Source organism: Pygoscelis adeliae, unplaced genomic scaffold, assembly GCF_000699105.1.
Source record: "Pygoscelis adeliae isolate BGI_AS28 unplaced genomic scaffold, ASM69910v1 Scaffold18, whole genome shotgun sequence".
Classification (NCBI taxonomy): domain Eukaryota; kingdom Metazoa; phylum Chordata; class Aves; order Sphenisciformes; family Spheniscidae; genus Pygoscelis; species Pygoscelis adeliae.
The window spans coordinates 3,004,429-3,022,059 of record NW_008825558.1 but is presented as its reverse complement, the minus strand read 5'-3'; the positions used below and the strand labels follow the sequence as shown (position 1 = coordinate 3,022,059).

Below are 17,631 nucleotides of genomic sequence, written 5' to 3'. Positions count from 1 at the left end.
AATGTATATTTTTCCCCCATTTTGTTTCAGTTCCTGTAATCCTTCTAATTAGATTTTTTAGAACAAAACTGGGAGGGAAGCACACAGAACCGTATTTGCATTCATTACTGAACATCAGACTTTGCAGAGTTTAGTTTTGACAGTAGAAGAACTGGCAAACGCCATTGCTAGTTTCAGCACAGCATAAAAGGAGCTTTAAGATCAGGTTAATTTATTAGAAGCAAATGAGATACTGCTATTCAAAAATTCTTCTTTAAAGATAATTTGTTCATCCCTGTTTCATTCCCTTTGTTCAAGGGAAGATTTCTCCATTGTTTTCTCATCTGAAGTCTATGAAGTAAATACAGCTGAGGAAGTACGTGCTTGCTAAATCCACTAGTCTCATGGAAATCAGTCATTACCACTTCAAGTTGAGGTCTTAAGCTTTGTTCTGAAAAAACAAGTGAGATACCAACCATTCATGTCTCCTGCTGGCATGCAAGATGGCAGGCCCAGGTAACACAGCTACATAATCTCCTTTGCTTTTGATAACACTGCTCTTAATAGAGTAAGCCAGATGGCAAATAAATCAGAGTACGGCTTTCCTATAATCTATTAATGAACAAGGAGCAGATGATGCGCAAAGGCAGAGATGTTCAGGATCTTTCAAGGGCATCCATGTTGCTTTTCTCATTTCATAGCAACATCTAAGTTATTCATTTCTCTGCAAAACTTCTATTGTCATTTATCATTAATAATGATCACTTTAGGGCATTCCAGAGAGGAAATGCAGTCGTGTGTTCTACGGAAATCAATTCACTAACACCATGAGAGCTGTGCAAATAATTTATTTTTGGTTCAGCTGCCAAGCAGAAGGTGTTGAAGGAAAGGATTCCACCAGAATCAAATTCAAAAGAAAAATCATTTTCTCACCAAAATGAAAAAAATAAAAAAATTGTTCAGTGCAATAGAAAGCATTCCTCTTGACAAAGGTTGGATTTCTGAAAATATAGGAAAAATAAGTAGAGTTCCAGAATGAAAAAACTGTAAGGCAGAGGGGGAAAAGCCACAATGTTCTTCATGTACCCAGTAGTTCCGGTACTCTACCAGGATCTGCAAGGCTCCTGTTCAGCTGCCTTGCTTGCTCAAAGCTACCAGAGCCTGTACTATCCTCCCTACTTTTTAGAAAACTCTCCTAACCAGCAGTGTCATCCCCTTTTTTTTTTTGTTGGAGCCATTTCAATTGTATCAAATTAATCATTGCGTGAAAAAAATAAAAAGCAAATCACAGGAATGATACTCTAGCATGCGGCTTGAAAAATCCAGAGAACAAGGCACTTTCCCCTGCTTCCTGCTAAAACTGATGTATAAATGTTTCTACATACTTTGAAATCATTATATCCAAATATTCTCCTGCACACATCACAAGCAGGTTCCAGTTCCAGCTCCCTGAATACTTATTAAAGTAAGCATTCTTGTAGGTATTTTAAAATCACTAATGATTCTCATGGTTTTAATTTTTTTTTTTTTAATAAAAGCGTTAAAGAAGTATAAGCACCCAGGTGAGCAGGGACCAAAACAACAACCTTCGCTCATGTGGAAATGGGCAAACGACCAGGCTATGGAGTCACTCATTTAATCCACGCATAATTCATCCCTTTAAAGTATAACTGTTTCAACAGAAGGGTAAATCGGGGGCATCTGTGCATGGTTAAAAGATTTCACTCTCCTGGGTATATGGCACGTGTAGATCCAAGTAAAAGCTCTGCTCCTCAGGAAAGCCTAGATGAGAAAACATGATGTGGCATGTAAGATCTCAAAGATTCTCGAAGACTGTCTCAGAGAGATGAGAGGACAGGAAGAAGAGAAGCAGAGTTTTGCTGTCTAGTATGTCGTATTTGCCTGAATCTGGCTTTGAGGGCTCTATTCAGTTTTTCTTGGGGTGGTTTATTTTTTGTTTCTTTTTGGTGGGGTTTTGGTTGATTTTTGTTTTTTTGGGTTTTTTTGTTTGTTTATTAACAACCCAGAAAGGCAGGAGGTGCCATTCTTACTTCTGCACAGCACTACCCAACTACCCAGTCAAGTCCCATCTGCAGCTGGCTCAGGGTGTGCCATCACACTCGCTGCGTCTCACACATGCCCAACTCCAGTAGGCTGCTGCGTGCAGGCCATGCAAAGCGTGCAATGCCTGGGTACCTTCTAACGTTCTTTTGGTCTAAATAGGCTCCTTAATTGATCTTTGTGGGCACTGTGTACTTCCTGTTGTCTTGACGGAAATAAGCACTCAAGATTTCATCTTGAGTGAAACTGGCTCTCTCCCACCATTATTAAATGGGCAATACTCTATTAAACTCTTGCAGATACTTTCACAGAGGACAAACAAAGCAGGGGCTGCTACCAGGTTTTCTAAACCCCCAGGTCTAGCAGGAAGACTGTATTATAGACCTGGCATTAGAGACCAGTATAAATAGTAAAGCTAGACAAAGAACAATTTTATGACCTTTCCTGTAACCTACCATTTCCAATTTGGTCACATTAAGCCTAGCCTTTAATCTTACTTAACAAATGTTTATAACTTTATTAAACTTTTAAATCTGTCAGTTCTCCTGGGGGCAGTGCCAGCTGTTCTAGCAAGGGCTGTTCCTCCCCAGCCCAAGGCAGCTGCTGCCCATTCCCCGCCACCTTTCTTGGTGGGACCCTTGCCAGCAGCCCAACTTCCTGAGGCTCTCACCTACGTACTGCAGGCAGCAGGGGTGCAGCACCAGCCTTCTCCATCTATTTTCAGTGCTCATCCCTATGCAGAGCTCCATTATATTTAAGAGGTCATTAAGAGAACATAAAGACCAGTCTAGCTTTGTTTGCTCAGTTACCTAAAATCCAGTACCACTTGCAGCTAGGAAGAATGCAAGTTTTGGCACAGACTTATGCAAGAAAACCAAACTTCAGTAGAAACGGCACTCATCTGTGGAAATTGAACTTCTTGCTGCATCTATGGTTCTGAGCATAATCACTCCAAATCATGTTTCAGTACAGAAAACACACATGCTAGGAAGCTTGTGTGCCTTTACTTTTGCATGGCTGCATAGGTAACAGTCACCTTACAGTTCTGCCATTGCCAAGCCTTTCCCAAAGGGCAAACGTTTTGCATAAGCAAAAACTTGTGCTGAAACTAATAGAATTTAGGCATATGGTACACTGAAATAAAGTCAAATTCCTATATAGAGTGTGGAGGGAACTTAAATTAAGGCGCTGCTTAAATACCTTGCTAAATCAGGATCTAAAGCACAGCTATGGTCCCAGAAAGAGTTAAGTCAAACGTGTCCAGCACTTATTCATCATACAAGTAACTTCATTTCAATTAATTATCAGCGCTAACTGTAGTTAGTATCATACAATTCTGGGAAATGATGCTGACTTATAAAAACAGTAGTAAGTAGTCAATGCCTAATATTTCCAGAAGCATTAAGATTAATAGATTTATTATGTAAGTGTTAAAGCATCTATATTTCAGTTTCTTCTAACTTTATTGGAGAAGCTATTAAAGACAGTGTCTCAAAGAATAAAAGTAAAGTGCCAGAAGTAATAATATCATTTTTAATGAAGTTTCTTATTTGGATTTACAGTCGACAGAAGCTGCTATTCTATTATGCCAAAAAGCTTCTGCCTACCTGCATAAGATATGACATTTCTCAGAAGAAACACCAAATCTTACAGAAAACTTGGAGCATTGCACTTTCTTATTAATCAGAAGAGTGAACTGATTGGCTCCGTTAAGATAATTTTAGACTATTTCCTGTGTCACAAACCTAACTTTTAAAAATTTAAATGAAGCGAGCTCTTGGTTGCAAATTATACTGTATAACTCCCACAATACAATTTTTTTTTCTAGATAAATGAAAGCAGTAAAATCACTATTTCATTTCCTATTTTATTTTATGTCACACTTGAGTTGTTTCTCCACAAGTACAAGCCAGGCTGAATACCACTTTTCCCTAGAAGAGCCAAGATTAAAAACAAACAAAAACACCAAAAAAAAAAGCTCCAAAGCAATAGTAACTAGACAAGCAAACACAGATTCTTAGGCAACCGAGTTCACGGCCTTTCTTTCAGCCACAACAAATCCCTGGGAAGCTCCCTGACCACAATACTTAATAGCTGCCTTCCTACCATCCATGTTATTTGTTTGCATCCAGCATCACGTTTCAACACAAACTCATACAGAGGAATTAAAGAAATTCCCTTATGCTTCTGTCAGGCCTGCCTGGCTTTCAGGTCTAAGGAAATTCTTTGGTCAACAAGGATGTGGCTGAGCATTGGCTCCTCTCTTTCGGTGTACAATCGGGTGCAAAATAATTCATTCTTCCCCCTTCCTCAAGCACTGAGACAGTAGATGAAGCCTCTCCTCAAATGCAAACAGAGCAATTATGGGAATTGTGCGGTTCCCCACAGCAATACAGACATAGCATTCCATGTGTGACAGCTCTTCAAGGCAACTTTTAACCTCAAATAGGCTTGTGAACCATTAGGTTGGTGAAAGCTTGAGTCCTCAAACATTCCATTCCCAGAAACTGATATACACTCTTACTCTTTCCTTCTCTTCCCCAGTATATCTGGCATATAGCATTGCGCATCTTACTAACAGCAGCTATCCATAATAGAATGTGTTGTGAAACATAACATCAGGAGTACAATTAAAGAATTGGGCAGTTAATGCTTCACCTGTCAAACAACCAGCAAAATAAAGGTGACATAGGCAACAAAGTCAAAAATGTTTTAGGTCACATAAAAGCAACCTATAACCTTGGCATTCAAACATCTTCAAATTTGATTTTTATTATGGGACATAAAAAAATTTCATTTAAAGTATCCTTATGTTTACAGCTTCAATTCAGTTTCACAAAAAAAGGGTTAAATTGATTAAACTATGCTTTAAACGATATTAAAGACAATGGAAGACCTGGAGCACACTTTTAATCACCTTTCCATGATGACAGAACCACAAAATACTGTGAGCTGCCACACCATGACTCAGGGACCATTTTAGCCAGAATTAACCCAAAATGCATTCATATTCATGACTGTTTGTGATGCTGTATACAGCTGGGAGCCAGTACTGTTACCCATTTCATGTTCCAACAGTGCTGTTGCATTGACATTCCCATGCAACTCGGGCATAGGCTGTCCTAACTCCATCCCTCCTCTTCAGCCCCGCCTTGTTCTTTTATGACTCTCGGCAGGAGAAAGGAGCACTTGGCCCAGGGTGCAATTCACAACAGCTGACTGCCATGAATACCTCCCCCTCCAGGGAACACAGCAAGGGAGAGGAGACAGAAGAGTGACAAGAAGAGATTCAGAGGGAGCAAGTGGGCACCTGAGGTTTCCTGAATTGACCCTTTGAGGAAAGAAACAGGCTTTTTTTTTTTTTAAATACGTCAACGTTTCCCATGTGGTTTGTATAGTATCCTTTATTCTAAGCCTCGCAGCAGGATTGCTTTCCCTGAAGCATGATAAAACCATGAAAAGATTCTTCTGCCAACTGTGCAGCATTTTTGTATGAGGATCAGAAGATGGATACAGGGAACCAAATACACCAATGTCATTTTGGTGTCCACACTAGTGTATTTTTATGTTTTTTTCCAAAAGTAAAAATATTATATGCACTTTATTTTCACAATTCCTTTAATTCTGCCTCCCATTGTATTTATTCTTTAAAGTTGAAGTAATATTTTTGTATAGGTTGGTGTTAATGTTTTATAAAGGTCAAATTATAGTGGTCTCCCTACTGTTTTATCGTAGGAGTTGAGAGCTGGCACTGTAATTAAAATTCCAGCTAAATAAAGTCTGCAGGAGTCCTACTTGTAACTGGGCAATTTGGTTTTCTAGCAAACCAGAGCACATTTTCTGTTGCCACTAGTTCACTGCCACACAAAAGAAGGGAAACAAATCCCACGTGCCTGAATTCATTTACACAAAGTTTCTTATCAGTATATTCAGAGAATATATTCTAGTTATACAATGTAATATAAATAAAATAAAAAAATGCACCCATTTTCTACAACCTGCTTTTCAGTATTTTGGCAAAAATTGCCAGACAGGACAACTCAGTCTATACATAAACCTAGGTCTAGCCAAAATGTTCACACCACTGTTGATAAGGGATAATAGATTTGTAATTTGCCCTTCAGTAAAGTAAACCTGAATCCCCGGCTGCAGAATGGTCCCATGCATCAATGAGGTTATAATTTACTTCAGTCTAACCTGCAAGCAAGTACCAGAACTTAAATGCAAGTGTTTCACGAGTGTCAAAGATATACCAATGCTGGCTACAACTTCAGTGTCAAATTTCTCTTTTGCTATCGGCTACCTGTAAGCTGCTCCAGTATTGCCTCTGTTTTGCTGCCTTCTTTTAAAGCCCCCTCAGTTCTGCTCCAGGTCTCCCCACAGCCGAGACAGAGAAGGTTGTGCTGATTCTTTTTTTTTTTTTTTTAAGAAAGGAAACAAATCAAACCTAGTATTGAAAGTGGAGCTCCTGTCTAAAAAGCAACATCCTAGATTGCTATAGGAATCACCTTTTAGGCCTTCCCAGGACTCCCAATTTTATTTTCACTTTTTGTTAAAGAAACCCCTTTCAGGCAGGCTTTCTTTAGCCAATTTCTTATTTCAGCAAATCCTACTACTCCCCAGGGTTGATATTTTTTCAGGGATTAAAAAAAACACAACACAAACATTTTAGTTAATATTCACATCACAGAACATGACATGCACTTCACTACCTACAGCTTCACTTGTCTGCCCAAGAAGAAGCAGTAGGTACAAGGTCTACAAATATGCACAAAGTCATTCCAAAATGACCAGGGTTTTCAGAATCAATCCATAAAAAGTTACTTTTTCTTTCCCTTCTCTAGAGGAAAGAGTTCAGGTGGATAAGCCGAACAGAGACATAAGACAAAAAAATCAAGAACACTAGCCTCCAGCTAGAAAAAAAGCACTCAATCTAATAAGTTTCTGAAAGACTTCATGAGTTTACTGCCAGTGCTACTTATTCTCAAAGACAGACTGAGTGATCACATGCCACAAGAAAGCTATGTAAAGAAGAGATGCACCCATTAAAGCTGACAATAGCTGATGCAGATTGCTCTGTCCAGGAAAGGCTGCTTTAAATAAGCAGAGGGAAAGAAAAACTGTGAGTTGAAGCATAAGCATAATTACATTAGAAAAGTTATAATTTGATTTGGATTAGCAGACAGAAATCCCAAAAGCTAAGAATTAATTGTGAACTACATCTACAATTATTTTCAAAAATACTTGCATGCTTTAAGAGATCATTAACTTAAATGAGATTCTATGTTTAAAGGAAGATTTAACCTCACATACTCCCATTAATTCTTGCTAAGTGTCCACACTGCTCTTTGGAACGTAATGGAAAAAGTTAGCCAGCCATGATTCTTTTGAATGGTGCTTTCCCAAGATCCTCAAATTAAAAGTTCTGTCAGAAATGCGATCTGTGACAATAGAAAGCTATGTACTACAGAAATGCATTAACATCTCAGCATGTAGTAATTTGTGTTGCATCTCTTTGTCAGATATGAACAACAGCTTCCTCCTGACAAAGCTGGGCTGATGCTGTACCCTCTTCAGCACGACCCCAGCTCTAAACTCTAACCAGACGTCATATGCCCCTACCCCTCATTTCCTCAGGAAGATGACCCTGTTAAATTTTGTCAGCCGTAAGCAATTAGTGTCTGAGTATTCGCTTGCTGAGTTCTTCCAATGTTAAGCTACCTACATTTTCCTAAAAGACAGATTTTGGCCCTCCAACATGTTTACACACCTGCAGAGAACGAGGCTGACTCTTGGCCTGCATTGTTACCAGTTTAGGGAGTAACAGCTTAGTTAATCTGATTTTTGTTTTGGAATTAGCAACTGGAAATGAAGAGAGAAGTCTTCCATTGAAGCAGCTGGGGACATTATTAATACAAGGTTTGCACTGCAATGAGGAAGAGACCCATGCTGCTAATACTGAGCAGTCAGTCATTGATTTAGACTATTAGAAGAACAGCTGGCATGCTTCAGCCAACCAAAGCCTACACATATTTCAAAAAAGTATTATCTACGAAACATTATGGCCCTTGGAAGTCTCCAGAAACAAATCAAATCTCAAACCAAGTAATCTGCTACTTTTACCTTCCTAAATCCAGACCAACCCATTAACAGAGCATTCACTGTCACTGCAAAGATCCTGTCCCTTTTTTTTTAAAAAAAAAAAAAACCACAGGATTGCATGGCTTTTCTCAACAAAACAGAAAAGATACTTTGAGTTTAGATCTTCATTTCCTCCACCTTAGAATTATAATGTCAAAACGGGGTTTCACCAACACATATGGCTTTCCTTCCGTTAGTCTACAAGAGCTGACCACATCCCTAAGAGATTTTGACTTAGCCCTGAAGATTTTTTTCAGAGACTAAATAATTCTTCCACATTGTTCAGTCTAATGTCCCACCTTTTCAAAAACTAGTTTAATTAAATGGATATGCATGAAAATCAGTCTATTTTAAACTCATTTCCCCTCAGGTCCTGTTAATAAGCTGACATGCACTGTTTGGAAGGCAACTGTCTGACCACCTGGCACTCAACAACCATTTTTTCCTGTTTTGTTTTGCTTTAATCATATGTGAAAGCAGTTTAATGAGTGACATGATATTCTGTTAAGTTGCAACATCTCTTCAGAGACACATCCGAGATGTTCTGTATTACTTAGTCACAATACATACGCAGACAACGTTCTCCCTCTGTGTAAGAGTTAGGCATCAAGCTTCAATTAAAAACCAATGCCTTAGGTATTTAAGTGCAAAAGGATCTTCCCTTTGAAGATCTTCCTCACTCTGCCTCCGTGAACATGTTGTAAAGTTCCCAATCTCCCACTTTAAAAATTACCTCCACATTTTTGCAACCGTTTTGCATATCCCCAGATATTTCCTGGAATTTTGGTAACATGCGTTTGGCTTCCTACAGCCATTTAAATGGGAATAGAGTGATTAAGAGATATCCCTAATGTCTGACTTCAAATCCGAACCAATATTTCTGTCCATGTGGCATAACAGTCCCAGATGCCTGGTCTTAATCATGTATCCAGGCGTCAGAACTGAAGCTCTGCTATTCAAGTTCTATACATGGGTACGTGCACATTAAGATATATCTTGAGTATAAAAAGCATTCTGCTATCTGGGTAGAAAAGTTAACAGACACATTTCTGTAGAACCTGCTACCACATGCCCAACACAGGAACCATGTCATTTTTCAACATTTTCTGAAGTAGTACACTTTTTAACATAGTTAGTGATCTGTGTGAAATGAAAGTAATTTTAAGATGTTCGTAGAATTCAAAATGCGTTAAAGACTTCTTTATTTTGAAAAGCCACAACTATGTTTCAACATGGATGCACTACAGATATGTACACCTGAACAGGTGAAAAATCCATAGTTATCTGTTACCCAAAAGTCTAGGCAGTTTTCCCTGCAAGACATTACTAAGCCAAAAATATTACCTCACTTGAACACATTCTTTTGCAAGCTACAACTACCACCTGTAGTTCCAATTACTTAAGACCTGCAATATTCAGCATGAAGAGTTAACATGGGTGTATAAACCTCATGTTAAAAGAGGTTTGGCATATTTACAGTATATTGAATTAGGCTGCCACATTGGCTCTATACAAGCTGCAGAAAAAGTGAAGCAGGAGGAGATGAATCAAGTGTGTGTGATTACACATACCATATGGATCAGAGGAAACGAGAGCAACAGCAGTAATATTGAGAGCATGAAACACTCACAGAAAGAGGCCACCTGTACAGTCAAATGCCATGGTAATCAGTGGGAAGAGTGGATGCAATAAATCACAAATCTCACATGGCATCATCTGAGAATCAATAGGAAATGTTTTGATGCGAGCGTGATTGGCGCCGTGTTCCATGTACACACATGATATTGTAATAGTAGAAATGGTCTTCTCTGATCTTTCCACAAGCATTATTCAGTTTGAACAAAGGAAACCTTGTTGGAGGCTACAGCTTTGCTAGACAACAGAACTGCCTTTAAGCATTAATGATAAGCAAACTAATATATTTCCCATCATATGAGTAAACAAAGATTTTCAATATGGTTGAACAGAAAAGTCTTTGTTAAAATCCACAGAATAAAAAAAGTACCCAAATGCAGACAGACAAAGCCCTGATCTTGAAGCAGCCCAAGCTCTGAAACATGCAATCTATCACGTAAGAGACAGAAGAGGTCAGCCATTAATTAACATCCAAATTAAAGCTTTTCAAGTAAGGGTCAAAACTTCCTTTGTTTTGACATTTAAATCACTGGCAATGCATTTCTCAGTTTAGTATGCACAACGCATCACCCAACGCCTTTATGTTAATTGCCTCAATTTTTCAAGTGCACTGTTTGATTCATTGTCAATTAAAAATACCCCCAAAAGCCAAGACTCATGTATGTTAAGTATAAACATGATTAATGTAACACAATTACATTTCCACATTTGATGAGTCTGATTAGGAACTTTCTATCAGCCTGGCATGACGAAGCATTGTCACTATCAGTGACCTGTCAAGCCTTGCCAAAGACAAGCTTGCTGATAGGGAAGCATTTCATGGCCACAAATATTTCAGAAAGGTGTAAAACCTGTAATTAAATGCTGCCAATTATCACCTTATCAAGAATGTAGCAGTCTTTATGATCTCGTCTGTTTGATTGCAGAAGATGGTCCTAGGTCTAAACTAAAAAAAGCCATAAGGAAGAAAAAATCCAGTAATGTCATTGCTTGTTAAAGTAATAATTATGTGGACAGACCCTCTAATATTTCCAGAAAGTGTCTCTATGAACCTTCTCCACTACATCAAGGGAACATCTGGTTTAAGAAAACAGCACCCAGGGAGAAGAACTGGGCAGACCACAAGTAGGAAAGCAACGCCTGATTTTGTTTGTGGTCATAGAAAACACAAGTTATATGGAGATAAAGGGGTCTGACGAGAAAAAAAGTCAAAATTAAGAAAAATAAATGACAAATTTAGGAAAATAAAATGATCCAAGTCTGGAAGTTGCTGTTAAGTGATACGCAATGGTAAAATAATAAAAAAAAAAAGCAGTTCAGCCTGAGCACAATGAGATAGAAGCTAAGAAATAGCAACAGAATCCCAATGAAACTAACGGGAAGGAGGGTATGCATACACAACTGGACCGATGTAATTTTTATGGCCAGCTTATAAGTAGTCTTTGATAAGAATTGGTACAAATCAGAATAAGAAATAAAATAAGATTCTGTACCCTCAAGTTTGGGCTTCTCCTCCTTCTTCCCATTAGTAAATGTAAAATATAATTAACATTGCCATATTTAGAAGTAATAAATACATAAGACCCGGCCATAACCTATATTTAATTACAAGGCAGATACTAGCAATGAAATGTACAGTAGGTCCTCATTTAAATTGAAAAATAAAAAAAGAAAAAGACTGTTTTATTGCACTTCAGAAAAGAATTAAGGAGCTCCTTGGCTTATCGAGGACTACAAAAGCAATCACTGCTATAGACCTGCTGTGCATATTCGCTCTATTAATTTACATAGCCCTGGTAAGCATCACATTGCAATGCAACTGCTAAATTACACCGCTCTTGGGTAATGGGTATAAAAAGATGCAAGAGCATGCAAAGTGTATTCAAACAGACAATTAAAAATATCAATTCTGTTGACAGCTAAAATGAAGAAACTGTGCAGAGGTTTAATGCTACTGCATGAAGGACATACTGTTTACGAGTGATTGAATTAACTAGAATCATGCATCGACAGTCTGCCTTTGTCAAACATTACATATTAGGCCAATTTAGTATCTGCTTATTAAAATAATTTAATTCCAAATACTGTTTTCAGGCATTTCTAAATCTCCTCCTGCTCTTCCCTCCTCCTCGCATTAATGATGGCATCTTAACTGCTGTGCTAGTTTCACACCAGTGTAATTTGCTGGGTCACCACAGAGCAGCCCAGTCAACTTTGGCTTAACCAACTCGTCCTTTAGGTGTTTGGGAGGACAAGCAGGAGGACAGCATGAGATCTGGCCAGACACGCTACAGCCTCAAAGTTCAGAAGCAGCCAAAGAATACAAAGATTATTTTTATTCAACTTAACACTAACTTGTTAATATGACTTTTCTTTACATAGGTCTTCCACTTTGCATGCTTATTAAGTCTGTCATACTTCCTATATTCTATGAATTTCTACTTTTAACCATGTAGGCATAACGTGTTCATCAACTCTTTAAAATAAGAATGTAAAAAAAAAATTGCCTAAAGAAATTAGAAGTTTGAAATCTTTCTTCTAAACTGAATAATAACCTTACATCTCTGTGAATAGCATTATTACTTAAGATCTAAATTTCCTCTGAAAATGCAACTAATTAACTTATCAAAATGCTTAGACTAAAAATGTTATCCTAAAGGTTTGCTCTAGCACCTGTTAAAGGCTGAATGACTTGAGAGAGTCATTTCAATAGACTCTGGCAACTAATTCTGACATTTCATTTTGAAAAGTTAGTGCTATTTTAGAACAAGCGTGCACAGATATTACACCTTCATCCAAACATGCATAACAGTGAAAATATATCAATATGTAGTAATAATATCTGGAGGGAACTGAGATGGGAAATGTGTGCATTTAATGAGCAATATTGCTTTGCACTTCTTGGTTTCACCAAACTATCACTATGTATCACATTGTAGGATCTAGATACTGTACATAGATGCTACGCAGTACTGTCTCATACTGCATACCTACAAGAATTCCTGGTTCAACAGCAAACAACCAAGCATGACAAAGAAACTATTAGTAATATGTATCACATATAAAAATGCTGGCATGTTTGGAAGTTGCAAAAATGGCAGCACTTAATATCTTTAAGTCTTCAAAAATCATTGACCATTGGATAAGGTACTACCTTAGTCTTGAAATCCCAAAGCCACAGAACTGAATAAACAAGTTGTAACACTTGCTCACTAAAGCACTTGAATGAACTAACACCAGGACTGAAAGACAGTTAAATCTCCTTCAGTTTAACGCTTTGAGTACACAATGCCAGATTGGATTTTATAATGGGACACCTGGTCATTGGAAATATTACTGAATATCCCAGTTGTATGACACATGTAGTAACAATTTGCTATCACTGACAATCACAAGCTTCATCCAGCCTCCTCTGAATTTCATGTAAAGACTTGGACTTGCACCGGCTTTGAATGAAGCTTCTAGGATATAAGCTTCTAAATCTGAGTTGCAGAGATGAATTAATAGTGAGATGTTGATAGGCAAGCCCTGATTTCCAAGATTACAGGAAAGACTATAAAAAAAAAACAGAGTAAATTTACTTTAAAAAAGTGGGTGATTCTAAGTTTTCACAATAATCATATTGTCCTAAATGATTATATATAGTATTTTGCCATGTCTAATACATGGAACAGAGTAAAGTCTGTAGAGAGATAGGATTAATGCAGGGGAACCCAGACAGAATCATGGCAATATTCAAAATCCTACATAAAAAAAAGCTTTCTGATAGGTGGCAGGAGTGATATGAATACATAAGCAATTCTGATTTTTGCACAATAGTAATATATGAAAATAACATACGGTTCAGGACTGGCTGGTCCTCTGTGAATTCAAATGGCTGTTCAATATAAAAAGCCTTTTGCCGGAATCCAGGGACACATTCTAAATCTTCAGCACATGCAAGCAGCAGAACCTGAGGAAAAAAAAAAAAAAGGAAATAGACTTTTAACATCCACTCATTCATCCATCACGTTGGCTTCCGGGAATGATACTGGGTTTAGGCTCAGTGTTCATAAAACAAAACATAGGGCTCCATGCTCATAAAACAAAATATCCATCATGCCACTTTCCCTTCAAATCTTGCTAAACAATTTTTTATGTAAGGTTTCTGCTTCTATATATGCGGGCTGGCATGGAAAATACAAAATAGTAGCTTTCAAGGTTAAGTTCAGTTCAGATTATCAATAAAGGATACTATTGGTCTTTGTGAAAACATAGGATGTAATGTTGCTCCTAAAATCACAGGTGAATACAGCTAGGCTTAAATACATGCTTAAATTAAGTACTCTTAAGTTGATTTAAATAATTGATAAATTATGGTCTGCAAACCTGGTTTCAGAAAGTTGATCACCAAATTACAGAAGGAATTCTTTATTCAAGAGTGAAGTTTCACATTATAGAAGTTTCCTTTATAAAACTTCTTTGCTAACAAATGTAAACTGTTGCCTTTTTTTTCTTCCTCTCTGAGCCACAGTTTGTCCATTTTCCCTGTAATCAAAAACTTGTTTACACCAAGGGAAGACTGAAAATGAAATGCGTGCATCATAGTGGAGGTGGAGCTGAAGGTTAAAGTTGAATACAGTTTGTGTCACTATTAGTATGTGGTCAGAGTTCCCTGTCACCACAGGAACACCTTAGCAAAGGAGGAAGCTTAAAAGCAAAATAAAATTGGTTGGAAATAGGTAGGATGCTAATCTCAGTCTCTGAAGGTTTATGTTCTACCCCTGAATAGAGACAACCACCTTGAAGGCTATTTTTCTTGGCAGCTTTTAAATGAGAGCAAGGGGGTAAGAATGTCCAAGAAAGATGCAGCAAGAAAAAAGATTGCTAAGAAGTTTAAAAGGTTAAAAAGAGAGGCAAAAGGAGGCAAGTTCAAGAGTAGGAAAAGCCAAATCTGTATTTTTCAACCTATATATGTGTAACCGCATTTTCAAAAGTACTTTCCGCTTCAGAGCCTCCAAAGATGTTTTTCAAAACCTGACTTTCAGCTGGTGTACGGAATACTCTGACCTCAACGTTATTATAGCCAATCTGCTGCTTGTTGGACAGCCAAAGAAAAAAAAAAAATCAGGGAGAGGGCACACATAGTGACCAAGAAAATGGTCAAGCAAATACAGTGGTTCTGCATTACATTCACTCTAAAATTCAAGTGGCCTTGCACAAAGGGGTTTATTTTCTCAATGCATTCTCAACACATGATTACAATTCTGCAAATACAGCCCTTCAGCTGTAACACAAGGGCAATTTCTCCCCGCACCACACAAGTGAATGCTGAAGCCTCCTTTCTCCTTCACCAGCTCAGGTGACAGACTGCACTCTCACTTCTCCCAACCCAACAGCAGCATCTCACACATTTCTCAGTTCTACCTCCACCACATTATCATCTAGGTATGCTGATCCTGATCCTAGGCAGGTGTCCTGCAAAATTTTAACATCTGCCTGTTTCCCTCAACCACCACTCATAGTCCATTCGCTAAATCAGAGCAATACATTATCTGCTTTCTCCCTTCATGCACTTCACACTCACTATAAGCTTTATATGATCCCATTTATAAAAACCAAAGGCAGCAATACCCCACCTGGTCTGCATTAGTTGTTCTTATTGAAACCAACTGCTGGATCATTTGTTTCATGTCACTGACATTTGCTATAAAAGCTTGGCTAGAAGTGCTAGCAGACTGTGAGAAACAGGCAGCGTATTTCATGATGATTAAGCTGGTGGTAGTCAAATGCAGCAGAAATGCCTTTGCCTTCCATCCTGACCTGCTTTGTGTTTGTCCCGTTGAAGAATTAACCAAGAAAGAAGAGAAAAACTTGAAGTAATACACCAAGCAAGGTGCAATACACTTGGACTACTATTCACTTCTATATATCCACGTAACTGCTGCCTTTCTTACAAAGGCTTAAAACCACAGTGCCTAATCCCTTATTCAATTATTGACATTGATATTGATATATTGGTTTTATTGGAGATTCTGGACTCTGTAGGGGTTGAGAATTGGACATGTCCCCTTTGGTCTTCCAGTATGAGACATCTGCAAATGTGAACTGACATATTCAGAGCCTGCCCTCGATATTGTACGTAAAACTTACTGATTCTAAAAAAAAAAGATATCCTGATATGCATTTAAATGGTCACATGCACAGAAAGACACACGTGCATTTCTTCACACATTTTCTGTGTGCACAGGTGCATTTTTAAAGTACCTGTCTTTCTGACTCATGGTGTTACTGAATGAATAAGCATAAAAATGCAATCACAGCAGAAGGAAAATTCTTCCAGCCTCAAGATGCAAGCAAAGTTATATAACAAGTCCACACCAGAAAAATAGCCCAAGCAATATATGCTGGAATTTAACTACAAACAACTCTTCTCTTAAAGGATTAACACAGCAATTAAAGAGGCAAATCATGTTCTGATCTCCCAGCTACTGGCATCTTAAAGCTGAAACTCTTGACTTACAGAGCTATAAATAAAAAGCTTGCTTTGGACATCATCTATGTCAGTACTTAGAGAAGGGAATATGTCTACTTTATCAGATTTGTGACAGTATAAGTTGACTTTGAAATCTGGGCAATCTAAATAGGTCATGAGTTTACTTCTGTAAGCCTGGTACAGAAGCCTCACATAATACAGTTGTAGCAAATAGAAAGTGACCTTTACTCCCTTTGAAATAATTACAAGACTCGGGCTTGGCCTTGCTGTGAAATGGAACATTTTATTCTACTTGCGCAATTCCAGGCACTTTCTTCATCTCAACATGTCAGACAAGATGTTAAATTTGTCACCACACTGAGAGTTTTTAATTAATTATTTTTAAAAGCACAATTATTCTTTTAATTTATTTTTCTCACAAAGAAACTTCTTCTGTTGAACTAAATGTCCATCTCATTAAAATAATTTCTGTTGAGGTTCTTCACTTTGGGGAAGAAAGTCTTTAAAAATACCTAAAAATAGCAGAATACATTCTGAATTTAAGCACCATGTAGATTTCATATTTTTGGATATAATAAAAGGGTTTATGGACGGATAAGCTACCTAAAGAAAGACTTCAGCTAAATACACTGAAAATAACGTTAAAGTGTCATATATGTAGAATTCAGAATATAGAAATATTGTTCACACATCTAGTCAAGTAAGTACTGGGCAATTAGTACAAAAGGATCTTTCACCCACTACTAAGAAAAAAGCTGAATTCTTTAAAGAATATGACAATTATGCAGCAAACATCATTTGCTCATGAATATCTGAAGGGGTAGAAGTCTGAAAAGCAAACCAAGGGAGTCATGACTACTCAGATCTACAGATCCTATATTCACTGACAAGCAGAATCAAGGTTTTTCATAACCTACTGCTTTTCAGAAATGTACAGAGCGAAGACTCATTTTTAATATCCTGACAATTTGTCTTTCTGAATTTATTACCAGTCACTATAAGGAAATGTCACTAGTTCAGATAACTCCTGTGCAGGTTTGGTCACTGGGCTAGAGCTATACTTATGATGAGGTATCGAGCCTATGAAACGCCTTTTTTTTGGTTAATAAAACAGCGCACACATGCTGGTGACCTTGAACGACCCCAACATTTGCACTGAAAGCCGCTCACATAGAACATGGATTGGAAAGCAAAAGAGGATGGTAATTTTATACCATACTGCAGAGGAAATTAATAAAGCCCCTGATGTTAAAGTACCTTCGGGTATTACCACATCTCAAAAACCAGGGTTCCTCTACCTCCTCTGCTGGCAACTGAAAAGTTAGTCTCTGAAATGATCT

General features: G+C 37.8%; 1 protein-coding gene across 1 annotated transcript in view; it reads right to left on the bottom strand.

Annotated features, from left to right (window-relative positions):
- The window catches only part of CDH13 (cadherin 13), a 531,145-nt gene that overhangs the window by 418,757 nt on the left and 94,757 nt on the right, over window positions 1-17,631 (bottom strand). Inside the window, exon 2 of the mRNA XM_009332307.1 lies at window positions 13,657-13,768. Coding sequence (XP_009330582.1) covers window positions 13,657-13,768 — 112 coding nt within the window. The remainder of the gene's footprint in view (window positions 1-13,656; window positions 13,769-17,631) is intronic.